At 41.1% G+C, this 27452-nt stretch overlaps 1 protein-coding gene across 1 annotated transcript; it reads left to right on the top strand.

Moving 5' to 3' along the window:
- Window positions 1-1608: 1608 nt before the first annotated feature.
- Window positions 1609-25770, top strand: RAB23 (RAB23, member RAS oncogene family). Its single transcript, XM_087718934.1, has 7 exons — window positions 1609-1777; window positions 13915-14130; window positions 15911-15996; window positions 19120-19276; window positions 22068-22150; window positions 24345-24437; window positions 24911-25770. Exons 2-7 carry the CDS (start codon window positions 13976-13978, stop codon window positions 25048-25050), a joined length of 714 nt encoding a protein of 237 aa, XP_087575060.1. The 5' UTR covers window positions 1609-1777; window positions 13915-13975; the 3' UTR covers window positions 25051-25770.
- The last annotated feature ends 1682 nt before the right edge of the window (window positions 25771-27452 follow it).

The raw sequence follows: 27452 nt of genomic DNA on the forward strand, positions 1-27452 counted from the left end.
TTCTGCCTTTTCCATATTTCCTAGGATATTTCATTTTTCTGGGAGAGGGCTGGATGATAACTTCCCACAGTATCTTTGGCTTGGAATGTGTTGGTGTGGGACGAGGGGGGTCAGAACACATATGTGTATTACACACACACAGACACACAGACACACAGACACACACACACACAAAGCCAACCATATTTGCTGTAGGAAGAGAGTCACTTGATTAACATCACAAGTAGCTTCAAGCCATTAAGTGTCCGGGAGGTTCCGCGGCCTAAAAGGACCATCAGTTTCCTTTAGTAAACTACTCGGGGCTTTTGAGCTGGTCAACTTGCAAAGTCCACCGAAATCGGGGAGCTTCCCTCCCCGCCAAGCGCTCTCGGAAGGCAGCTCTGAGTTTACGTCCAGGACCAGACGCGGCATCTTGAAGGCATCTTCAAGAGCCGAGGTGGCGCAGTGGTTAGAGTGCAGTACTGCAGGCCACTTCAGCTGACTGCTATCTGCAGTTCGGCGGTTCAAATCTCACTGGCTCAAGGTTGACTCAGCCTTCCATCCTTCCGAGGTGGGTAAAATGAGGACCCGGATTGTTGTTATGCTGACTCTGTAAACCGCTTAGAGAGGGCTGAAAGCCCTATGAAGTGGTATATAAGTCTATATAATAGATAGCTATTGCTATCTATCTATCTATCTATCTATCTATCTATCTATCTATCTATCTATCTCTGTCTGTGTGTCTGTCTGTCTATCTATCTATCTATCGGATTGTTGGGGGCAATATGCTGACTCTGTAAACCGCTTAGAGAGGGCTGAAAGCCCTATGAAGCGGTATATAAGTCTAACTGCTATTGCTATCTATCTATCTATCTATCTATCTATCTATCTATCTTTGTCTGTCTGTCTATCTATCTATCATCTATCTATCTATCTATCTATCTATCTATCTATCTGATTGTTGGGGGCGATATGCTGACTCTGTAAACCGCTTAGAGAGGGCTGAAAGCCCTATGAAGCGGTATATAAGTCTAACTGCTATTGCTATCTATCTATCTATCTATCTATCTATCTATCTATCTATCTATCTATCTATCTATCTATCTATCTATCATCATTTATTATCTATCTATCTATCTCTATATCTGTCTGTCTGTCTGTCTGTCTGTCTATCTATCATCTATCTATCTATCATTTATTATCTATCTATCTATCTATCTATCTATCTATCATCTATCTATCTATCTATCTATCTATCATTTATTATCTATCTATCTATCTCTATCTCTGTCTGTCTGTCTGTCTGTCTGTCTGTCTGTCTGTCTATCTATCTATCTATCATCTATCTATCTATCGGATTGTTGGGGGCGATATGCTGACTCTGTAAACCGCTTAGAGAGGGCTGAAAGCCCTATGAAGCGGTAGATAAGTCGAACTGCTATTGCTATTGCTATCTCTCCCTTTGCCTTTTGCCTTCGGGAGGTTCCCGGCGCTTCGTGCCCACCGCAAAGGGAAGCAAAGCCGGCGAGCTCCAGCGGGCCTTCCAAGGCGGGAAGCCCTTCCTCCCTTCCTTCCTCCTCCTCCTCCTCCCCCGGACTTCTAACCCGGCCAGGGAGAGAGAGGCTGGTCCCGCCCCCGCCGAAGCCAAGCGGCGGAGGCGGAGGGCGAGGCCGGCTGGCTGGCTGGCTGCTTGGCGAAGCGCCTCGTCCCCCCATTCGGGAAAGCAGACGCAGCGGAGCAGGGAGCATTTCCCCAGCGAGTCCCGCCGCGGCCCTGACGGCGTTTCCGGCCGGGTGGAGTGAGTTTTTCCCGCGGGGGAGATCGGAGAGCTATGCGCGCCTCCGGGTTGGGGGGTTCCTCTTAGCCCCGGGGAACGCGGGGCGCCCCTTCTTCCTCCGCGCGCCTGCAGGAGACCTACCCGGTTCTGGGATCGGGCGCGCGGGGAGGATCCTCGGGATCCTCCGGGTGGGGGAGATGGCAGGAGGTGCCGGGATCGGCCTGGGCTACGCGGTGCTCCATGCACAAACACACCCGCACAACACACCCAACACCCACAAGGGTTTCTGCGCGGTGCGGTTAAGGTTGGACGCGCGGCGAAGATGCTGCGCCCCTGCTGGGAGTTGGGGTTGGGGATCCTTTTGGTGGGAAACTGGCTTCCCTGGACCCTCTGCACGCTCCCTTTGGCTCGATCCCAGCGGCAGATTTCTCTCTGGCTTTGATCCCTAGCAGAGGAGTTCCTCTGGCTCGCCGATCCAGCAACTCCTCTTTCGGGATCGTTACGTTTGGTGTAAAGAGGACGTTAGTTGGTGCGTTTCTTAGACTTAACATCCCGTCCTTTCCGAGCGGGGGATACGCAGAGGGAACTCCTTTCCTCCCCCCCCCCCCAAATAGAAGAAGAAAACCCTGGTCCAAAGCCCCCCCCACCCAGTTTCTGGGACTGGGGGGGCTGGCCTTGATTATTATTATTATCATCATCATCATCATTATTATTATACAATTGTATCACAGCGGCCAGTTGTTTCGCCGGATTTGGCATTGCCAAATCCGGCGAAACAACTGGCCGCTGTGATACAATTATATTTTTTTTAAAGTTTTTTATTTACATAACTGTTATTAATAATATGTATTTATAACAATTTTTCCCTACTGTTGACAATATACTTGAAGATTGCTTTTTTATCATCCCATAGAGCCATCTTATCTTACAACGGTCCTACTTCTTCCCTCCCTCCCTTTTTCCTTCCCTCGTTTCTTCTCTCCTTCTCTCCTTCCTTTTCTCCTTCCTTCCCCCTTCCTTCTCTCCTACATTCCCTCCTTCCTTCCCTCCTTTCTTCTCTCCTTCTCTCCTTCCTTCCCTCCTTCCTTCCCTCCTTCCTTCCCTCCCTCCTTCCCTCCCTCCTTCCTACCTCCCTTGCTTCTCTTTCTTCTCTCCTTCCTTCCTTCCTCCTCTCCTTTCCCTTCTCTCCTTCCCCTTCCTCCCCTTTACCCTTCCCCTCTTCTTCCCATTCCTCCCCTCTTTCCTACTCTTACATTCCCTCCCATTCTTCCTCTGCCTTTCCCTTTCTCATCATCATCATCATCATTATTATACAATTGTATCATTGCCAAATCCGGCGAAACAACTGGCCGCTGTGATACAATTATATTATTAATATAATAATATAATAATATAATAATATAATAATATAATAATATAATAATATAATAATATAATAATATAATAATATAATAATATAATAATATAATAATATAATAATATAATAATATAATAATATAATAATATAATAATATAATAATATAATAATATAATAATATAATAATATAATATAATATAATTATATTAATAATATAATTGTATCAAAATTATATTATTAATATAATATATTATATTATATATATTATATTATATATTATATATATTATATATATATTATATAATATAATATATATTATATAATATATATTATATAATATATATATTTCAATTCCGTCACATGCAGTGATTTTGCCCCCTTTTTATGGATACAGTGGTGCATTTTTCCATGCCAAACTGCATTGAAATATCGGTACTGAATACTCGGACTGTGTTTGTCAATGATTGGATTTCTATTTCTGACTTTCCATAGAGTTTCAAATCATCCATATATAGTAAATGCGAAATTGTTTCAGCTTCTTTGGCTGTTTGGTAGCCTAATTTCATTTTTTTTTTAAGATTACTGATAGTGGGATCATTGCGATGATGAAGAGAAGAGGTGAAAGTGAATCACCCTGGAAAATTCCTCGCTTGATATTAACCATTCCGTAGCTCTCATTCCCTACTGCCAACTCAGTTCTCCATTGTTTCATCGCCTTTTCAGTAAAGGATGTAATATTTTTGCTAATACCAGTTGTTTCTAACCATTTTATGATCCAACTATGTGGCAGTGAGTCAAATGCCTTTTTGTAATCAATCCAGACCATATTCAAGTTCGTTTTTCTGTTCTTACAATTTTCTAATATCATTTTATCAATTAGAAGCTGATCTTTTGTGCCCCTGCTCCTTCTTTTGTTGCCTTTTTGCTCTACCGGCAAGATGTTGTTTGTTTCCAAATAATCCATCATGTTATCTGCAGTAATGCCTGTGAGTAATTTGAAGGTTGTTGGCAAGCGTGTTATTGGTCTGTAGTTTTCAGGTGTTGTTCCTTTAGTTGCATCTTTCTGAATCAAGTATGTTTTTCCAGTTGTCAACCATTCATCAATTTGGCCCTTTTGTAAAATTTCATTCAGTTGCCTGGCCAATATTGCATGTAAACTGGTCAGATATTTGAGCCAGAAACCATGTAATTGGTCCTTTCCAGGTGATGTCCAATTCTTTACCTTTTTTACTCGATTTTTGACCATCTCAGTTGTTATTTCTAATACTTGCATTTGTTTGTTGCCAATGCTTTTCTCAAAGTCATGTATCCACTTTGCTTCCTTATTGTAGTCCTTTTCCCACAATTCTTTCCAGAATTCAACTGTGGCCTGCTTTTCTGGTTTTTCACTTTTGGTGTCACCATTCACATTAAGACTTTGATAAAAACGCCGTTGGTCTGATCGAAATTCTTGAATTTGTTTATATTGGATGATTCGTGCCTCATATCTTTCAATTTTTCTAGCTTTTGCTGTTATCTGCTGTTTTACAATGTCTACAGCTTCATTGATGTTTCTTGTATCCAATCTATATCTTCTGATTAGCCGATCTATGGTTTTGTTGTTTTTAAGCCGTTGCTCATGCATGTTCTTTAAGTTACTAGCTTCTGCCCTTAATTTTTTGACTAATCCGGCAAAACAACTGGCTGCTGTGATACAATTCTGTTTTTGCGATTATTATTATACAATTGTATCACAGCGGCCAGTTGTTTCGCCAGATTTGGCATTGGTTACTAGTCGGGCCCCACCCAGGGGCCTAGGACGTCGTAACGTATTTTCGTAATATGCGTGCAGATCCAAGCAGTGCGGCTTTTTGCATTTGACTGATGGTGATTTTGTCAATTTTTAACTGTTTTAAATGTAATTCCAGTGCTTTTGGAATAGCATCCAGTGTGCCGATTACCACTGGAATTATCACTGTTGGTTTGTGCCATAGTCGTTGAATTTCGATTTTTAAGTCCTGGTATCTTGCAATTTTTTCATGTTCCTTCTCGGCAACCCTGCTATCACTTGGTATTGCGATGTCTATGATTGTGACCTTATTTTTCTCAATCAGTGTGATGTCTGGTGTATTATGCGCCAGTATTTTGTCAGTTTGTATACGGAAATCCCACAAGATCTTGACCATCTGATTTTCAGTGACTTTTTCAGGCTGATGTTCCCACCAGTTTGTTGCTGTTTTAATATTATAATTTTTGCACAAATTCCAATGGATCATTTGTGCTACTGAATTGTGCCGCAATTTATAATCAGTCTGCACAATTTTTTTACAGCAGCTGAGTATGTGATCAACAGTTTCATCAGCTTCTTTGCAAAGTCTGCATTTGGCATCATCAGAGGATTTTTCAATTTTGGCCTTAATGGCATTTGTGCGGATAGCTTGTTCTTGCGCAGCCAGGATTAGTGACTCTGTTTCTTTCTTTAATGTACCTGTTGTTAACCATAACCAAGTTTGTTCACTATCCACTTTATCTTTTATTTTTTCCAGAAATTGGCCATGCAGTGCTTTGTTCTGCCAACTCTCCATTCTTGATTTTATTATTATTATATCTGTACTTTTTGTGATCTCCTTTCTGGTTATTCACCAATATCCCTCTGCTATGTTTTTTAATTAAGCTCGAGTTTTTTATTTTATTTTATGCATTGCTGAAATGCTTGATTGGGGGGAAAAATCATTTAGTAGATATGTAAGTTTACATTTTTTTTATAGTAAAGGATCTGAACCTTTCCCTGTTTTGTGGTGTTGAAATGTGCTCGATTTGCGGTTATGGTGACTGTTTGATCAAGACATCTGCTGGAAAAGATTGATGTATGATGAGAGACATGTGTATCTTTGATGTGATAGGGAATGTTTTCTTTTAGGTTCAGAAGTATGATTTACTACACGCATAGCAGCATATAAGGGTTTATGTGGAGATTTAGAGGCAAACCGAAATGTACAGAATGGTCCACCATTTATTTTCTGTGATTGCTAGTGGTGAAATATTTTTTTTTCTGTAGTTCTGTACCATAAGTGTTGTGTAATCATTGCTACAACAAAGGGGTTTCTTGGTGGAGGATGCCATGGTGTAGCCATTTATACTGTACTCCATATATTCTACTACACCGTTACCGAGATAGAACTAATTGGTCCAGTGTTTCTCAGGTACAAATTCAGTGCAAATAAAACTTATAAGACTTTTTGGAAATCTGCTGAAACTTGAAAAATATATTTTGCTTGGTGGATTCCATATCTCAGTAGGGTTACATTTTTCAGATGGAACTGTGGGTTCTCCAGGATTCCTAGCTCTTGCTGGAAGGGCAAGAGGGTTCCACCACAAAACCGCAGTAGAATAAAGCGCGCTCGACGGAAGCGCGTACGTGACATCATCACAGCGCGATGAAAACATCGCGCTGTGAGCGGTAAATTTAAAATTAAAGCGAAAACCTTACCCTAACCCCCCCAAACCTAACCCTAAACCTAACCCTAAACCTAACTGTAATGTATTACAACACCTAACCCTTAACCTAACGCTAAACCTAACGCTAACCCTTAACCTCACCCTAAACCTAACCCTAATGCTTAACGTAACCCTAAACCTAACCCTTACCCTAACCCTAAACCTAACCCTTACCTTTATGTGAATCGGCTTGCTTTAATTTTATTTTAATTTTAATTTAATTTATTTTTAATTTTTTTCATCACGCTGCTGATGACGTCACGTAAGCGCTTTAATCGGGCGCGCTTTAGTCTACCGCGGTGGTTTTGACGGGTCACGGGGCAAGAGGTAGCTGTGCCAAGACACTTCGGCATAAATCCATTTTGTGCAATAATTGCACCTTTTCTTGGTCATGATCATTCTTGCCTTAAGTCTCCTCTCACTTGAATTACTGTAATATGCTGAGATGGACCAGTCTTTAATTTAATTGATTGGATTTGGGTGCCACCTGATTCTAGAATGAGTCAGGGCAGTTCAGAATATAACAGAGAGAATAAAATGCAATATAAAACCAAGAAAAATGGAATAAGACAGAGTTAGGAAAGGTAAATCCATCAACATTACACATTTATTTTTATTTCTATCTACCTACCTACCTATCTCAAAAGAGGCTCCATCCATCGGAGCCATATGCCTGGGAGCACAGCTTTTTAAGACCTTTCAGAATTGTATCAGGATGGGACCCATTGGGATTCAGAGAGTAGACACTGATGGAAGATGCTCCTCTTGAATCCCAAGGAATAACTCTTCAACTGAAGGGATCTGAAATATGCCAACCCTACTGGTTCATATCACAAAAGAGAGCATGAAAGATCAGATCCACACATGAAGGTTCAATGAAACGGATTGATTGCTACTCTTGCCTATACGTACAGATCTTCTCAACTAATGGTTACCACCTTCTTGGAGTCAGACAAGGGTCAAGGGAATTCAAAGGAGGATTGGACTTAGTTCACTGGGGGCTATGTAGGGATTCTAGGCTGATTTCCTCTTTTAACTCCACTCCCGGGTTCTCTCCCTACTCCTCCAGCCAGTTAGACACCATGGGTGATAAACTGTCCCTCAAATAACCGGACCCTATGTAGTGTAAGGCTTTTATAGGTCATAATTAGCACCTTGAAGCAACTCAAAGCAGACTGGAAGCTTGCAGAGCAAAGGTGTCATGTGGGCATAGTGAGACATGCATATCATTGCCCATGCCACTGCATTCTGAACCAGCTGAAGCTTCCAAATAGACTTCAAGGGCACTCTCACTTAAGAGACCTTGCAAAAGTCAAGTTGTATGGTGACTAGGGCATTAGTCACTGTGATTAGCTTCTGTTTTAGGAAAGAATGAAGCTAATGCGCCAAAGACCACAGGAAAGCTAACAGAATGATTGAGAATGCCGTTGCGTGAGAGATAACAGATGCATCTCAGTACATCTATATCAGAGGTCTTCAAAGTTGGCAACTTTAAGACTTGTGGACTTCAATTCCCAGAATTCTCCAGCCTGGTTGGAGAATTCTGAGAGTTGAAGTCCACAAGTCTTAAAGTTGCCTAGTTTGGGGACCCCCGATCTATATGATACTTCTGCTTTGTGAACTGTGCTGGTTAGTGGATTCAAGATGCTGATTGTTATCTACAGCAAAACCTCACATGGATTTGGATCTGGTTATCTATAGCAGGGGTCTCCAACTTTAGCAACTTGACGACCTCTGGACTTCAACTCCCAAAATTCTGGTAGTTGAAGTCCACAGGTCATCAAGTTGCCAAGGTTGGTGACCCCTGATCTATAGGACCACCTTGAATGTATCTGTTGGTCCTATAAGATCTAAAGGGGATCCCTTCAGTTAAACCATTCCATCTTGGGTTGTCCTTGAATATTGTTCTCTTCTACGACTGTTTGACCTTATTCTTATGCTCCGTTTCAGAAAGGCATTAAAGCTTGATTTCGGAATGGGTGATGGGACACGGTATTTCATGGTTTTGCTTTAATGATTGATTAGGATGGCTGAAATCGCTCGTTGGGTATTTTCCCATAGCCTTGTTTCATGTTATATTTTTGCATTCTGCTTTCATTGAACTTTTAGTGTAAGTCAACTTTAGTCTTTCCAATTTGACAGTTCATTTGTGGGGAAGGAAGGAAGGAAGGAAGGAAGGAAGGAAGGAAGGAAGGAAGGAAGGAAGGAAGGAAGGAATATGTGGCAACTTTTTTTTAGTAACTACCACATGTTACTGTACAAGCCATTTCTTTTGCATTATACAGGTAGACCTTGCTTAATGATGATAAATGAAACTCAAATAGCCATGCATTATAAGTGTCATATGACTTACTGCTTAGCAACGGCTCAGTTACGATTATTAAGTGTGGAGTGCATAGGTTGTAAAGGGAGGCGTTTGTGTAATTGCAACTTCTGAATTCCTGCCAGTTTCCCATTGACTTTGCTTGTTGGAGGCCAGCAGGGAAGGCTGCAAATCAAAATCACCTACTATTTAGTATTTAATAAATTTATAGGCCACCCAATCCCGAAGGACTCCGGGCGGCTTACAGAAAATAAATGTTAAAAAATAAAGAATTTAAAAACAGAGGAAAAACAGATTAAAAACCACATCATGTACCCAATCTGGTCGGGGCTGGACCTCAGTCTTGAGGTCAACAGCCCCAGGCCTGCCGGAATAGCCAGGTTTTGATAGCCTTTCGGAAGGCCATGAGAGTGGGTAGGGTCCGGATCTCTGGGGGTAGTTCATTCCATAGGGTTGGAGCGGCTACAGAGAAGGCCCTCCCCCGGGGAGCCACCAGCCGACATTGTCTGGTTGACGGCACCTGGAGAAGGCCCACTCTGTGTGATCTTATCGGCTGTTGGGAGGTATGCGGCAGAAGACGGTCTCGCAGATATCCGGGTCCTAGGCCATGTAGGGCTTTAAAGGTAATAACCAGCACCTTGAATCGCGTTCGGAGACCGATGGGAAGCCAGTGCAGCTCGCGGAGGATAGGTGTTACGTGGGTGTATCTTGGTACACCCAGTATTGCTCGCGCGGCTGCATTCTGGACTAGTTGTAGTCTCCGAACACTTTTCAGGGGCAGCCCCATGTAGAGTGCGATTGCGGGATGCCGCTATGGTCAAAACGTCAAGGCCAGTTGAAACTATCACTAGTTCAAATGCTGTAGCTGAATGAATGGCCAATAAGCAAGGACCATCTGTATGATTCCACCACAAAACCGCGCTCGACTAAACCGCGTCCGACTAAACCGCGTCGCTGACGTCATCAACAGGGCGACAGCAGCGCGGAGACAGAAGCACGCTGTCAACCCTAAACCTAACACTAAACCTAACCCTAAACCTAACCCTTAACCTAACCCTAAACCTAACCCTAATCCTAACCCTAACCCTTAACCTAACCCTAAACCTAACCCTTACCTTAAGTTGAATCGATTTGCTTTCAAAGCGCTATTTAAAGCACCCTCCTTTCTCCGCGCTGGCTGTTGTCACCCTGTTGATGACGTCAGCGACGCGGTTTAATCTGGCGTGGTTTAGTCGAGCGCGGTTTTGACGGGTCACGCATCTGTATACCAATCTTTCACATTTTTGGTATGATGGAAACTTTCTATAAGAAAGGAGTTAACAACATTTTGATTGGCTTCACCTACTCAGTAAATATAAAGGGGAAATGCTGTCGAAGATTTATTAGCAAGGTTTACTAAGGCAAACCATTGGTAGATCTTTCTTAATGAGTAGGAGGGAGAAATACCGTAGCATAAAAGAATCTTTTCCAGAACAGGGGAAAAAAAATGGGTCGTATGAGAAGGAGCTATTTTCCAGTTGCTGCAATGATACAGAAGCGCACACTTGATTCATGGGATTAAAGGCGAAGAATGCTCCAAAGGGCAGGGAAGGGAAAAAAGACTACAAATCATAGTGAATGGAATGAGGATAAATCCGTAGAGAGAAGAAAGCCAGTGTGGACAGTAATCCTAGATGTATTTTTAAAAAAGTGGGGGAAGGAACCACTATTATAGAACTTGGGAGTGCCTGGAAAATGTTTAAACTTTGGCAGGCACTGTGATCATTTGTAAAATGTAAGCATGAAATGCAAAACGATTATCAAAATGATACGGGTAGCCCTTGACTTACAGTACAAGGTTGTACTGCAACCACTTTAGCTGACTGTTATCTGCAGTTCGGCGGTTCAAATCTCACCGGCTCAAGGTTGACTCAGCCTTCCATCCTTCCGAGGTGGGTGAAATGAGGACCCGGATTGTTGGGGGCGATATATGCTGACTCTGTAAACCGCTTAGAGAGGGCTGAAAGCCCTATGAAGCGGTATATAAGTCTAACTGCTATTAGTGATTGTCCACAATTTTAACGGCAATGAAAAAAGGTGACCTATGATCAGTTCTTACACTTAGGACCCTTGCGGTTTCCCCAGGGTCACGTGATCATAATTAGAGCACTTGGCAACTGGCATGTATTTCTGAAAGTTGGGGTGCGCGACGGCTTCTGTGATCACCCTTTGCAAACTCTTAGCTGGCTTCGGAGGAACAAAGGCCACCGAGGGAGCCAGATCCACTTAAGAACTGCAGGATTGACTTAATAATTGTGGCAAAAAGATCATAACATGAGATGCCACTCACCTTAACTGCCTTAGCAACAGAAATTTTGGACTCAGTTGTGGTAGTTAAGTCCAGGATTGCCTATAATTGTGGTGTCTTGCTGAGTCCATTAAAATTCTATTTTGCTTCAGTTCTTTAACTCATTTTTTTCCTGCAGTACTGTTACACAGTTTAAAAGAAAATGCATACATAGATTGATAGATCTATAAGGTGGAGAAGACAACATTTATGTAATAACGCTTGTTTGCAAGACTATCTAAAACAAAGTTTCTAGCAGGCTTCTCTCCTTGCAATTTAATTTGTGGTTGTTACCATTTATATTGGAATTGTAATGGTGGGAAGGTCATTTTGATGCAATACGCTGACAGTAGTGCTTTATCCTGCCCTTATGCCTGTTAAAATTGGCATTCAGCCTATCAGTACAGCATACCCAGTATATGCTCCTCCTCATTGGCAATAGTCCATTTCGGATACTCAGTATAGTGTTGGAAGAAAAATCCATCTGGTTCATTTCCAAGCCGGGAGAAAGGCACTGGAGACAAAATGGAGGCTGGGGGCTGATTGGAAAAAGGGTCCATTTATTGGTGAAGCAGAACCACCAACCTCGTGTGATTCTGGGTAGCTGACCACATGGAGTTGAGACTGAGCAGTTTTTATACCTTCTCTTGGGCTTTGAACTGGAGCTTCCTGTTTCGCTGCAAGAATATGCATTCTATTGGATGTTATCAGACTCGCACAATGCCATGTATAATTCCTAGGAGTTTGTCTGAGCTAAGTTTGGTTGAAGTTTGGGCTGATGCAACGAAGGGGCTTGTTGGGCAATTCCTCTTATGGGTGAGGGTTAACCCTGCCTTTGTTCAGAGCTGGCTGTTTGGAATTTGCTGATGAATAGAGCTATCTTTCTCTTTAACTCTTAAGCGCTGACATCTGCTGTGGGCTATTAAGAAAGGTGAGAGCTCTTAAGAATGGGTCTGCTTCCTGCCTCTAAAAAAAACATGCTTTTCCATTTCTCATCCAGGAAATATAATATTCTGCCTGTTTAATATTTTCTAAAATATTTCATTCTTCTAGAAGGGGGCGGGTGCTAACTTTTTACAATAGACTGTTGATATATTTACCTTTCCCCAGTTCAGGAAAATATAGAGAGTTTTGACTCTGTGGCATCCTTGGTACTCTGTGATTTTGGTTGTTTTCTTGCAGAAATTTTATTACCAAATTAAGGAACAACATCAGTGCCTTTGATTCTTTCCCTATCTGTAACATATCTGCATATGCCTGCTTCATATTCCGCCATTGTATCCCTAGTCCATAATTAGAAAGAGTAAATATTGCTCCTAAAATATATACAAGTATGTGTGTGTGTATGTGCACACACACACACACACAAAAAAAAAAAACACACACACACTTATATAATAAGGCATTCTGTCTTATTTTACCAGCACTAATTCTGCAACTTTATTTTAAAAGAACACTTTAAAGCTAGGCTGGTTTACGAAATACTTTCTATAAACATCTTAGTAATATAAAAATAAATTGATACCTAGTAAGACGGTGAAATATATTTGTGAGCATCATCTAATAATTTTAAATTAACATTAGTTTAGTTTCTCTGGGATTTATCTAAGTTTATCTATGATTTGTCTAAGTTATTGCATAATGTATGCCAGTAGCAAAGAATCGAGACAAATGTACAGTTCACCGACAAATGCGCAATAGACAAAACCGCGACAACAAAATCACTAATTGATTTTCGACAATAGCACGCCTACAAATGCACGACGACAAAATTGCGCATACGTATGTTATGACCCTAACCCTAACAATTTTTCAATTTTATTGTCGGCGCGATTTTGTCGGCGCGATTTTGACATCGCGAATTTGTGGGTGCAATTTTGATGCCGCGGTTTTGTCTATCGTGCATTTGTTGGGTCACGCAAATGTACATACTACATTAACACTGTCATGAAATGCATTCTATATATGAAAATCCTGGGGGGGAGGCGGGGGAGTCCCACTAAAGTTAAAGTGTGAATCCATGCATATAGAGATGTGTTGTACTGTGATAACAAAGTGTAGTATGTAAAGATGGTGTGTATATGTGAATGTTGGTAGTACGTTCTTTGGATTTTATTAATCTAGACACATGCCAAAATTGTGCATAATTATTACAGATATAGCAGTTAATATGGACAAAGTTGGTAATAGTTATATCGGACGTAAGATTAACAGAACAGACAAGAGAGGACAGTGAAGCAATAGAATGCAATATAATCCATGTTTATTCAATAGCTACACCCATTGGCTTCAACTGTGTTTATTGTAAATATATATACGTAACTGTTTATTTGTGTTGTTCCTTTCATTCTCCTAACCATGGCATTAACGTGATCTGGTAACTGTTGACTTACTCCCCACCCACCACAGAGATACCTTAATTTAATTGGTTTAGATCAGTGTTTCTCAACCTTGGCGACTTTAAGTCCTATGGACTTCAACTCCCAGAATTCTGGGTGTTGAAGTCCATAGGACTTAAAGTCGCTAACGTTGAGAAACATTGGTTTAGATGTTTCAGTTTAATATTGAAGCTCCCCAGACGTGTTGTAAACTCGTGAGAGAATATAAAATGTGTAACTTTATTTTTGTAATGAAAAGGAACTTGTCATTAACTCCCCCCCCCTTCTTTTTTTCAGGTGGAGAATTCAGAGATCTATACTAAATTGAGAAATAGTTTCAACTTTCTGACCGAGCAAAATGCTGGAAGAGGATTTGGAGGTGGCCATCAAAGTGGTTGTTGTTGGAAATGGAGCTGTCGGGAAATCTAGTATGATCCAGAGATACTGCAAAGGAATTTTTACAAAAGACTATAAAAAAACAATTGGAGTTGATTTCTTGGAAAGAGAAATGCAGTGCGTATCTAACAGACGGGAGTATTATTATTTACTCGTTTTAGAACTGAATTCAGTATATTTATAAGTGCTTTTTGCATAAATGTGGACATGAGGCATCTATATTAACTGCATTCTGCAGTCTGCCTGCAGAAGTTGCAGAATTACTAATCTGAATAATAAATGCAACATTGCTATTGTCTGTTAGAAGGAAAAAAAGCTATTTTACCAGTAGTGGCAAGGTGGAGTAGCAATATTGTAAATATTGACCAAGAGTTATACACATTTATAACACTGAATGACAGTGATGTGTATAGAACATGACGTGTCCAATATAAATAAATGGAATTTCAAAAGAAAATGTCTAATTTATTTCAGTCCACAGGGTAGTTTTATTTTCTCTCAAAGCAGAGGGAAAGAAAAGGACATGGTCTAATTAGATATGGTTAAATATATTTCAATTTTGGAGTTAAGCTCCAAGTAATTTGCCTCCAAACTCACTCCTACTAGTATACCGTATTTTTCGGAGTATAAGATGCACCAGAGTATAAGATGCACCAAGGTTTTGAGGAGGCAATTTTTTAAAAAAAGTAGGTAGGTAGAGAGAGAGGGAGAGAGAGAGAAATACAGAGAGAGAAATCTTGTTTCTTTCCTCCAACCACCTGTACCATTTATCCCATATCTGGTAGAATTCTGATTCTTCTTTTCCCTGGATTTCTTTAGTTAGTTTGTCCATTTCGGCACAATCCATTATCTTTCTTCTTATTTCATCTTCGCTTGGAATTAATTTGTTTTTCCATTTCTGGGCAAAGGCAATCCTTGCCGCCGTAATTATATGTAGTATTAAATACTGGATTTCTTTTTTGTATTTCGCAGATATTATTCCTAATAAAAAAAAACTTCAGGTTTCCATTCTATTTTAACCCCTGTTATTGCCTCCAGCCAATTTTTGATCCTTTTCTAAAAACTTTTAGCCTTCTCACAGGTCCATCATAAATGGTAATATGTTCCGTGTATTGATTCCCATTTCCAACATTTTGGGGAGGTATTTGTTAAGATTTTAACTAACCTTGTTGGTGCCAGGTGCCATCTGTAAAACATTTTGTACTGGTTTTCCTTGTATGCAACTGGTTTTTTTAAGTTTGTTCCCCCAAAATTTTCCCATTTGTCTAATTCAATATTATAGCCAAAGTTCTGCGCCCATTTTGTCATTTGTTCTTTCACAATTTCCTCTTCCATTTTATACTTCAGGAGAAATGTATATATTCTCCCTATCATCTTTCTATCCGAGCTTTGAATAATTTTATCCAATTCGTGTGGTTCTGTTTCGATGTCATATAATTTAGTATCATTATTGCATTTAGTTTTGATTTGGAGGTAAGTTAGCCAGTCAACTTTCATGTTCTGTTCTGCCAATTCTTCAATTGTTTTTAAATTTCCCTGTCTATCAATTAAGTCTCTGTATCTTAGCATTTTGTTCAAATCTATAAAATTTGGATGGGTCGTCCTTTCTGTCGGTGATAGCCAATTCGGGATTTTCACATAGTGGCTTTTTTTTTTATTTTGAGCCATTTTTGCAATAACGCTCTTCTAATTAAATGATTTTAAAAGTATTTGTGCATTATATTTTTATCATCCCATAGGAATGTATGCCAGCCAGCTTGCAAATCATGTCCTTCTAAGGTCAAAATTCTTTTATTCTTTAGGATTACTTAAAGCCGTTTTGCTAAGTAATTTTTTCAGATTACAAGTTCCTTGTTTTTTTAATATGCTTATTGATACGAATATATTATATTTTTAGAGTCAATGATGAAGATGTCCGGTTAATGCTTTGGGATACAGCAGGTCAAGAAGAATTTGATGCAATTACTAAAGCTTATTATAGAGGTAAGAAAAAAAGGTTCCACCACAAATCCGCGAAGCCCTTCTGCACGGAGACATAAGCGCGAAGACTAATTTGCGCCATTCTAAGCGCTAGGGAAAAACGCGACCCTACCGCGATGACATAATCGCGGAGGGCAAAATTACACATTCCCAAGCACTCAGTACCCTAAACCTAACCCTAAACCTAACCCTAACGCTAAATCTAACCCTAAATCTAACCCTAAACCTAACCCTAAACCTAACGTTAAACCTAACCCTAAACCTAAACCTAATCCTAACGCTTACCTTAATTGAAGTCGGCTTTCTGCTGCGGTGCTGTTTTAAAGCGCCCTTCTGTTGCCGTGCTGTTGTCGCGGAGGTGATGACGTGCGGTGATGACGTCGCGGCTTTATCGCCGCGATTTTATCGCCGCGATTTTGACCAGCGCGGTATTGTGCCACGAGAAAAAAAAACCTCTTAATGTAAAGACTTCTGGCTTGTGGTGAATTTAAATTGTAGTAGCACACTTTTTAAATAATCATCATCATAACAGGCCCACGTAATTTCATTTCTAGTCCTTATACCAGAGACCTGGATGACTCTTCCACTAGAAGGAGGCTTTAAGGGGACATCCACCCACTAAATCCAACAAATCCCAAGACTTTTCTAGTAATAAATAGACAACAAACAGTGTTCCTTTCCTGAGTTCAGAGCAGTGGTGGATTGCAGGAAGTACGCCTCAGTACAGTTGTATCGGAGGCTGCTTGGAGCTCCGGGTATCGTTCCGGTACGGTGCTCTGCAGGGCCCACCCGCCCGCGCTCCTTACCTCTCTTTAAACTCTTCGGCGCTTCCTCACACGGTGCGTACAGTAATTGCCCTTCCCACTAAATTAGAGATCAGGAATATATTGGCATACCCTTCAAGTGTGGTTTTGCAGAAGGGATTATAACTCTACAAAGTGTCTGTGTCAGCTCCTCTCCATTAATTAATTAGGAAAGAAAGACCACGAGACTCCATGTGTGGAAATCAAGTGTACTTTTACTAATTAAGAATGATTAAAGGCAAAGCGTAGCGAAGTCTGATTAATTAGGCGCGAAAGCGATTGATATATAGAATAGCCCATTCCCCACCCCTTGGCATCATAGTCCCAGTCCAATCATAAGTCTTCCAAGTGTCAGGTGTGAGATAACTTCAAAAGGCATACGAAGATGGAATGTCGGTGCCGTTAGTCCTGGCGGGAAACTCCCACGCATGCGTAGTCCGATCAGTCGGTGAACTCCAGAACCTTCCTCCAGCACAATGAGTAACCCCTCCCAAATACCAGGCCCTCCCTCCCCGTTTCATGGCAGCTGAAGCGACAGCAAAGCAGAAGCTGACAGTCTGAACTAAGGTGTAGGAAATTGGCATATAGTAAGTGCACAGGCTTCTTACTGATCAGAGTACAAGAGAAGCTGCTCAGAATACAATTAGAATGCTTCAGAGTATTGGGTGATCTTTCATTCTGTTGGGCAGCTGGATCAAATGTAATGGATGGCGGACTCATATAATACTAAGCATTAAGGTTTTATTGTTCATCTTGAAGGATCTATCTCCGAGAAGGGGTTCCTTATATCGAAGTGGTAGTATGAACAAATTAAGGATTGATCCAGGATTGATTGATAAATTGATTGATATATTTATATTTCATGTTTGTAGACTCATCTCCCTCAGCACAGGGAGTTTTATAAAGCGAGTGGCCTTTATTTATTTATTTATTTATTTATTTATTTATTCATTCATTCATTCATCTATCTGTAAAACTAATTTTTTAAATGCTCTTTTTATTGCTTAGGCCAGGTAAGAGCAAACTTTTAGTGGCTGGAGGTCCCATCAAAGCAGGGATTATATTGGGGGTTCCACAAATCTACCGTGCCGTTTAGAACCGGTTCCAGCTCCCTCCTCCCGCCCGTCCGCACCACGCTTGCCCCGCCTGCCACTCACTGATTGGCTGGCTCACCAATCGCCCCACTTGCCTCTAAGAGTCCTATCTAAACCTTAAAGTCTTAAAGCTGTCAAGTTTGAACATCCCTGGGGTTTTTTTTTCTAAAGGGTTAGGGGTGCGAGGGTCTTGTAACTTGACAGCTTTAAGACTTGCACACTTCAGTGCCAGAGTTTCTGAGCCAACATTTTGGTTGCTAAGCAAGAGTGTTGTTAAGTGAGTTTCACCACATTTTACAAGTTGGCCATGCCCACCCAGTCACATGACTGCCAAGCCACTCCCACTCAGTCACATGGCTGGCAAGCCACTCCCACAAAGCAGGCCACACCTACAGAAGAGGTTCTAAAAATTTTTGAAACCCACCACTGCATCAAAGCAATTGAATTTATTGGCCACAATGATTGGGATAGTGATAGGAACAAAATTGGGACATCTAACATGATTTCCATACCTTCCCCGCATTTTTTGGGGGTGGGGGGCACCAGTTTTCCTTTTCCATTTCTTTCTTTTTTATTTAACTGTGAGTTATTTTGTTATGGCTATTTTATATTTGTGAATTTACTGCCCCAAGATAGTCAGGAACTACACTGCAGCTGTAGCCACAGAGGATTTGCAAAAGAAGGGGGAGCAGTCAACTTTATATAAACGTGTCTTAAGTTGTATAATAATTTGCCCACCCGCACACTCCCATAGGGTGGGCATGCTCCAGGTTCTCTCTTTAATCTTTGCCAACCCAAGGGACTTAGGAAGTGTGCCCTTTCAAGAGTTGCCCTTGTGCTCTTGAAAGATTTCCCTCCCCTCAACAAGATTTGACAGCCCCCCAACTCTACTGGGGTTTAGAAACACCTGGCTTTTTCCCCAAGGCATCCCCCAGGCACTCAGGTCCAATCGAGGGGAGCCCCCTCTTGGTTGATGTCGTTATTGTGTTTCATTGATATTTTGTATTTCAAATTTATTGATATATGTTAAATTTTTAGGTTATGTTGTTCTTTTGGTTATTTTTCTGTTGGATACTGATCACTGCACACTTTTTTGAGTCATCTTGCCTTATCAGTTCCATCAATCAATACATTTATCCAACATATTTACCTGGTTTATTTATTATTTGTCCATTTTTTGGGAAACTTTTCACCGAGCATTACATTTCTTTCTCTTATTATTGTTTTAGGAGCCCAGGCTTGTGTGCTTGTGTTTTCAACCGTTGATAGGGAATCTTTTGAAGCAATTCCTTCCTGGAGAGAGAAAGTTGTATCTGAAGTCGGAGACATTCCCACAGTTCTTGTTCAGAATAAGATTGACCTCCTGGATTATTCTTGTATAAAAAAGTAGGTGCTTTCATTAAATTCTAATAAACAAATCTTTTAAGAGTACTTGGTAAATTTAAAAAAGACGTTCACCTTGATACTTCTATGAACAAACTACATTCCAGAGAACAGGCGTGCTGCATTGCTAGGCTGCAAATAATGTTTTAAAATAAATCTGGGTGAAGATAAAAGTTCATATTAAGAAGAGACATATAAGTGCCTTGCTTCCTGTGAGTCTGATCTATCTCAACAAGCATCTAAATGAATACTTTGCTTTATTTTAATTGCTACATACAGTAAAACCTGAGAGTAGGAGATAACTCAGTTTCCCCTTAGGAAGATTTTTCTATAGCAATGATGGTGAATCTTTTAGACATCCAGCGCACAAACTGCATATGCGTGTTCAGCCCGAACTGAAAGTTGCGAATGTGCAGGGCATGTGCAAATGCATGAATGTATGGACATGCTCACGCGCATGCCTGGGACATGCACAAATGCACAATAGAGGCCTGAAGATCAGCTGCCCGACGGGAGGCAGGTCATCCCAACGCTGGCAGTGCGGCAAGAGGTAAGATCTTTTTCTTTTGAGAGCTTCTGTTCCGTTGTTTGCAGCAAAACAGAAGCTCGTGAAAGAAATGTCGCGGAGATCTGGCCTGGGGTGACGGCATGCGTTGCCGTCACCCCAGGCCAGAGGGCTTTGTGGGCCACCTCCGGCACGCGTGCCATAGGTTCGCCATCGCGGTTCTATAGGATCAAAAGACGGGAGGTCTTAATGAACGAATACAAAGAAAGTAGAGAGTTTTTTTTTAAAAACAACAACAAGGTTCTGGGAAGGGAATCATTTTTGGGTGGAAGGAAACTGGAGGAGGTATGCAGTTTGGTGGGTTATGATGTAGATAAGGTTTGAATTATGGAAGAGTGATTGTTCTTCTAAAGAGTAGCATTGGCTGATGTACCTCAGATGAACTGCGGGAAAATGCACTGTGAAAGAGTTGCTGAATCAAGAAAGGCCTGCCTAGGTACCAGTGGTGGGTTTCAAAAATTGTTCGAACCTACTCTGTGGGTGTGGCCTCCTTTGTGGGAGTGGCTTGCCGCCCATGTGACTGCATGGGAGTGGCTTCCCGCCCATGTGACCGGATATGAAGATGCCGACGACACTTGTCAGAACCACCTTAAATTACCTCATACACAGCACTGGCATGCATAAGAACAGGATGTAAACTTGTTTTTTAAAAGGCATCTTTGGTTTGCGTTAAAACAACTTCAACACACGCAATGTTCTGATTGCACCACAAACGCAGTAGTCATCCTTACCTTTCACAGAGGCACTGAGTTTTTTTTATTCAGTTGCAACCCTCCCCACCCTTCCCAAGACATGTAAAAAGTCAAGTTTCGATTTTATTGTATTTTACCGTAAGTTACCGTAAGTTAACAGCCAAACACAACAGGTGATCTACTTGTAAATATAATTCTTGCCAAGAAAGACTGCAAGAACCAAAAGTAAACACTATGGGAGGTCTAAATGAAAGAATACAAAGGAAAGACATCAAAAGACATCTTGCATTCCAATCGTATGAACTCACAAAAGTCCTCCCTGCACTTTTCTGTATCGGTTTTTTTTTCATGATATGAACAAAACTGATCGGTATTTCTTGAGTGTGGGTCTGGCACTCTCAGGAAATAGTTTGGCTCAAATGTTGCAAAAAATCAGAGAATTTCGTTTCAAATGCAGTATTTTAAGAACAGTGCAATAGAGGGATGTGGTATGGCTTGCTTTTTGCAAAAGCAAAATGTACGACTTTATTGTAAGTCCGTTTTTTCTTAAGTCCTTGTGTTTTCTCACAAGTGAAGAGTCCGCTTTTTTATCAACAATCATTCATTTGTGTAGCCAGGAATTTATATATATATATATGTTTTTTATTTGTGCTGATAAATAAATAAAGGGAGACTAGTATAGATCTATTTCAAGCTATTTAGCTCTCATCAGCTAGCCATACCCTTACTGGGAATCGAGCCTGTGCTGTATTGCCTCTAAGGCAGATGTGTTAACCATTGAGCCACAGAGCTCGACTCCTTATCAGCCAGCAAGGGAAGAAGGTATATATTTAGAGTCACAACCCCCGGTAAGCCCCAATTATGGGAGGAAGCTAACTGATTCCATCATCTGTCAATCGGCTCGTCACAAGAGTCCATCACGACAGAAACCCAATATTTTTACTGTTGCCTTTGTTATATATGTGTGTTTTTATTTGTGCTGATAAATAAATAAAGGGAGACTAGTATAGATCTATTTCAAGCTATTTAGCTCTCATCAGCTAGCCATACCCTTACTGGGAATCGAGCCTGTGCTGTATTGCCTCTAAGGCAGATGTGTTAACCATTGAGCCACAGATATATATATATATATATTTATATATTTATATTCATATATATATATTTGAATATCAATGGATGCTTTATTTTTATGTAGTTCATATTTATTTATTTACCACATACTTTCACTGCCCAATGAGAAGGTTTTTGAGCAGGTTTTGATTGGGTCATCAATTTAAAATGACAAAAAAATGAATATTTACACCAAATACTGTGATCTCCTGTCGTTCTTTTTCTTGATAATTTTCAGCAGGCAACATTTTAAAGCAATGTTAATATTTTCTCTCATCTTTTTACTAAGAGGATCTTTTATTTTAACTGCCCTTTTAAATCTACCTCAGTGAAGATTATCAAGTCAGTTCAGTTTGCATTAATGCATTATATTTTACTGAAAAATAATTGATGTCTAAAACAAAGGCTTTCCTTTCCAATTTAACAGTGAAGAAGCAGAGGCACTCGCAAAAAAACTAAAATTGAGATTTTATCGGGCATCTGTAAAGGAAGACTTAAATGTAACAGAAGGTAAGATAAGACTTTTTAATATTTTGGTTAGGTTAGTTTTCTTTTTTCAAGCGCTGCAGTAGCATAATTCCAGGTTCTCGTTGAAGGAAGTACTTGACTCTAGAATCCGATTTTCTAAGTTCAGGTAACTTCTTTTAAATGGACGAACTTTGAGATAGTTTAGTCTTTGTTGATAGTCTGAAGTGCTGCAATCTTGAGATACATTATTGTTCTGACCCCTCCTCCGTCCAGTAACGAAAGCCGAGACAAGCTTAACTAGAATGTACTTTTAATAGCAAGAAGCCAAAATCTCGGTGGCTGGAAGCCAAGCAAACAAACAGATAAGGACCTTGGCAGCAATTCAGACAAACCTTGGCAGCAACTCAGACAAACCTTGGCAGCAATCCAGCCTGCCAAGTTAGTTACATTCTCTTTAGTCAATGCGTTGACTTCTGCAAGAGGGGCGTGTCACAAGCAGTCTTTTTTATAGGCTGGAGAGGAGCCTAATGACCACCAGCTGAGCGCAATTACCTCCTGTAATTGTGTAATTGTTCCTGACGCTGAGTAGCTCTTCGATGGCGTGCATCCAGGAACAACTCACTGCTGGCTTCTGGATTACTCTCCCTTGTCTCCTCCCCACTGATCCAAGGCTCAGGCGCCTCCTGGTGGCCAACCAGCCTCTCTGCGTCCTGCTCGGAGTCGGAACCCTGTCCAGGTTCTTCCACATCCTCCAGAGCCGACTCATAGGGCCCCTCACTGTCGGAGTCTGGTGGCAGCTCCAACGGCTCCTGCTGAGCCATAACACATTATTATTATTTAATTGTAGATCAGCCAGATGTTTAGACTGTATATGATTTTTTTATCCACCTGTTGCTTACTTCTCAAGGACTCTGAATAGGCATTATTATTATTATTATTATTATTATTATTATTATTATTATTATTATTATTATCCTACATATTTATATATGTATTTATGTACGTATGTCAATCACTTCAAAGCTGTGAACACACCTAATACTCCTATCTTCTATTTTTCCCACAACAACTTTGTGAGGTGGGTTGGGCTAAGAGAATGATTGGTTCAAAATTTGGTTAAAGAAATAAAAATTATAGTTCTATGACAACTAGATTTCATTGGGTACTCCTTATAGTCTCTGTGCAATTGCATATGGATGTAGGATTTGGGTTATAATCCAATTCAAGTTTTATATGTTCCTTCACTATATATGCAGCTACAAACGTTTTGTGTGTTTGTGTGTCTTCAAGTCAGTCTTGGCTTCTGGCAGGTGCCTGGACGAGTCCCTGCAGTTTTCTTGGCAGCATTTTTGGAAATGATTTGCCATTGCCTTCTTCCTAGGGCTGAGCGAAGGTGGCTGGCTCAAAGTGAGCAGCTGGCTTTGTGCTTAAGGCGGGACTTGAACTCACAGTCTCTGGTTTCTAGCCTGGTGGTTTAACTGCTACACCAAACTTGTTCTTAGCCACAGAACAAAATGAAAAAATTATTTGAAAATATAAAATATTCTACTTTCCATTAAAGAATGCCCTTCCGGGGATGGAATGGCAGTTCCAAATTCTTGACCTGGAAATGCTGTCTCAAGCCACCTCCAAATCATTGTAATTTGCTTTCAGAAACTACCCAGTTGCTCCCGGAATGGTATGTTCTAGAGAGGGAAGAAAATGTCCTGGAATCATCAACTTTGTACTTCCATAGATAAAAATTTTTGAGATTGAATTATAGATGAACAATTGGTTTATGACAAGTTGAACTTAAATTCTAAAGCTGAAGAAAAAGCTTAATTCCTGGGGAACTATTTTCAGTTTTTCTCGACTGGGTAAGACTGGCGGGGGCCGAGAGTGATTGCTTCAAAATATTTGGAGAACTGAAGTTTGCAACCCAGAAATAAGATTATTATAATGAATGAAACAATGTTCTATTCAAAATGTGGGTTTTGCCACTGAATAATTAATATTCTATGAACAATATAATTACTAACAGTATTCATCACAAAGATTTTTCTGTCTTGAATTTAACAGCTTGTGTGTTTAACAACCTGTGTGTATATGTGATTGTTTATTCCTTACTAGCCTATATAAGGAAGATTGTTGTTGCCAATTTTAACATTTAAATAACTTTCAGTTTATAAGGAAACTGTAGGCTTTACAAATAAAAAATACATATTTTCCAAAGGCCTTGATATTTTGTATGCTACAGTTTTTAGATATTTGGCTGAGAAGTACCTGCAAAAATTTAAGCAACGAATAATGGAAGATCCAGAAGTTGTACATACAAGTAGTAACAGAATTGGTATGTATACAGTTGTGTGCTGCAAAGCAGAAAATATTGTGCTATTTTACTTTTTTAAAACTAGTCTTTGGCCACGCACTATCAAAACCACCTAATAATTAACAAATTAAAGGTATCCATTTTCAGTCCAGCTTAGCTTAACTTTCCATTGTTATTGTCAAAATTTAGAAATGAAATTTTAGAATTTCTACCAATGGCAAAAATACTGACGAAGAGGTTAAAAACAGCTTGCTATGTCTTTGAAAGGCACCTGATAAAAATAGTGTTATGAACTGTCTCTTCTACAGATATAATGAACTCATGTATGTCGTCTCGCCATAAAGCATTTCTTACTCTGATTTTTAAAATATAAAACTAAGGCTTATTGAGGCTTCCAGCTCTGCTTTTAGTTGTACAGTTGCAGATCTGATACAGTTAAAAAGATTGCCAGTTGCCATACGTATAACTCTCTCTTGTGCTCTAATTTGACATAGGTGTTTTCAATACGGCAGGGGGAAGTCATTCTGGCCAGAATTCCAACTTGCTTAACGGAGGTGACGTCATCAACCTTCGGCCGAATAAACAGAGGACCAAGAAACACCGAAGCCCTTTCAGCAGCTGCAACATACTCTAGAACTCATGTTCTGACCAAATTGTTTAACTGAAGTCCTTAAGGAACACAACTGGCTGTAGAGGTGTTTTTTATCAGTGCTTTAAGCAGAGTTGCACAGAATGGACCTACACCGATAGGGAATACTGCTGTTTAAATGAATGACTCGTAATGGCAGATAGTGAGATCCCAAGGGGGGTCCGAAATAATACCATTGACCGTGCATTCATTTGACATTCAGTAAGACAACTTTCTAGCTGAAAGGAATGATGGAACTAATATATACAGTAGGTTTCATTTTAAGCAAAATTTGAGCTGAAATGCTTAAAATATCTCGTTCATAAAATAAGTTTTTTCTACTTGTTAGATCCTGTGGCTCAGAGGCAGAGCCTTAATAATGAAGCAAAAATTAAACATTTTTTTAAACAGTCCAGTATATATTTTTTGGCAACGTTGGTGGTGCGATATGTGTACGACTTAATGAAACTTAAACTGCAGTGTGTATCTGCAGAAACATCTTCAAAGATTCAGGTAGCAAAACACAAATTAGGTCTAAGTCGAAGGTCCTGGCAACAAAACAAGTTGTTTAACAACTTCAAACATTTTCTTTTCTAATGGTACTGGCACATTTTAATGTTCTCTACACTGTGGGCCTTAACTTTTTTTTATTGTGTTGTGCCAAAAAAGTAATGTTTATGCTGCTATATTTTTATTTTCGTCAGTTATTATCAAACACACTATGTTCTAGATCAGTGGTCCCCAACCCCCGGTCCACGGACCGGTGCCGGGCCGTGGAGTACCTGGCACCGGGCCGCGCAGCAGCCAGGGGCCATGCAACGGCCGACTCTTCACTCATGCAGCGCCGTCGCCGGAGGGGGGGAGCTGCGCGGAAGCACAGGAGCAAGTGAGGCGAGGAGGAAGAATCCCCCGCTACTACACCACCTCCGCCCCCTCCCCGAGTCAGCCGTCCCCTCAGTGAACGCCTCCGCCTCTTTCTCCTTTCTCGCCTCAGTCGGCTCGCCTGGAAGCGAGGCGAGGAGGGGGCGGACCATGCGCTGGAAGCGGAGCCCTTGGAGGCCCTGGCGGCTTTCCTGGCGGTCGTTGCTGGCCGCTCTCTTCTTTTTCTCGCTGTCCTCCTCGGCTCAGTCGTCTCCGAGTTGCCCAGGGAGGGGCGGCGCGCCCGGGATGGATTCAGGCCGCCGCTGCTGCTATTGCAGCGCACGGTGGAAAAGCGGCGGTCTTGCCCACCCCTTCCCTGCCTCCCGCCCGCTCCAGTTGCCGCAGCCAGGGGTGGGGACTCGGTGCCTGAAGTCTCTTGCCTCTCTTCCAAAATTTCACCAACGGGCATCGGTGAAGCGCGCTCTTTCTCTTCCTCACAAAACACATTTCCTTTCCCCCCACATGTAGTTATTGGCGATATGGACTCTTGGACTCTTACCCAGCCAGATCAGTATCAAACATTTCCCTGACCTCAGCAGAAGCGAGGTTTTTTCTTCTCCTTTCTCTCCTTAATACTGTATTCTTTTTACATTGCTATCCTCTGGCTTATTTAATTTTGCCCTTGCTCTTTTTATCTTTGACCTTGATTAATTCAGCTGTTTATTCCTTAAAATCTACATACAAAATGGAAGGTGGGATATGATTCAGGTGTTGAATTGGGAAGGTGGATTTAAAATAACGCCCCCCCACCCCTGCCCGCGCTCAGCGGGCCACTGTAAAATTATCAAAGGCTGACTGGTCCGCGGCGATAAAAAGGTTGGGGACCACTGTTCTAGATTATAACAGGACAAGTAAATGAGAAATGGTACAATCAAACAGAATTTAGCAAGTTCCTTTTTTTTTAAAAGCCTCTATTCATTGACATCCTTCGTAGATTCTTAATGGCAAAATACGAAGGGGTTTGTTATCAAAAGATTAAAGTGCATCTTATATCTAATGTGCATTTCTATATAAGGCCCTTTTTTCTTTTTCTGATATTAAAGGATGTGCCTATTTTTGATGACAAAGTGCAGTGTGTCTCAACCTTGGCAACTTGAAGATGTCCGGACTTCAACTCCCAGAATTCCCCAGCCAGCGAATCAGGGGTGGGTTTCTCGCCCCGTTCCAACTGGTTCGGTTGGAATGGGGCCGGCGGCGTCCTTGTGCACGCGCGTGGTGCACGCATGCGTACTAGCGTCTGTGCAAGGCTCCAGCTGCTCCTGTAGGATCGTGCAGGCGTTGTATGCGTCCTGCGCATGCGTGGAAGTGCAGAACTCGTCAAAACCGGGTAAGGAGCGCGGGCGGGCGGGTGGGCCCTTCGCCGTTCCCGGAAGTTACTTACTTCCGGGTTCGCCGACCAACCGGTTCGCAGGGACTGCCGCGAACCGGTTGAAACCCACCCCTGCAGCGAATGCTGGCTGGGGAATTCTGGGAGTTGAAGTCCGGAC

This window comes from Thamnophis sirtalis, unplaced genomic scaffold (assembly GCF_051295495.1).
Source record: "Thamnophis sirtalis isolate CommonGarterSnake01/CBP01778 unplaced genomic scaffold, rThaSir2_p1.2 scaffold_6, whole genome shotgun sequence".
In the NCBI taxonomy this organism is placed as follows: Eukaryota; Metazoa; Chordata; class Lepidosauria; order Squamata; family Natricidae; genus Thamnophis; species Thamnophis sirtalis.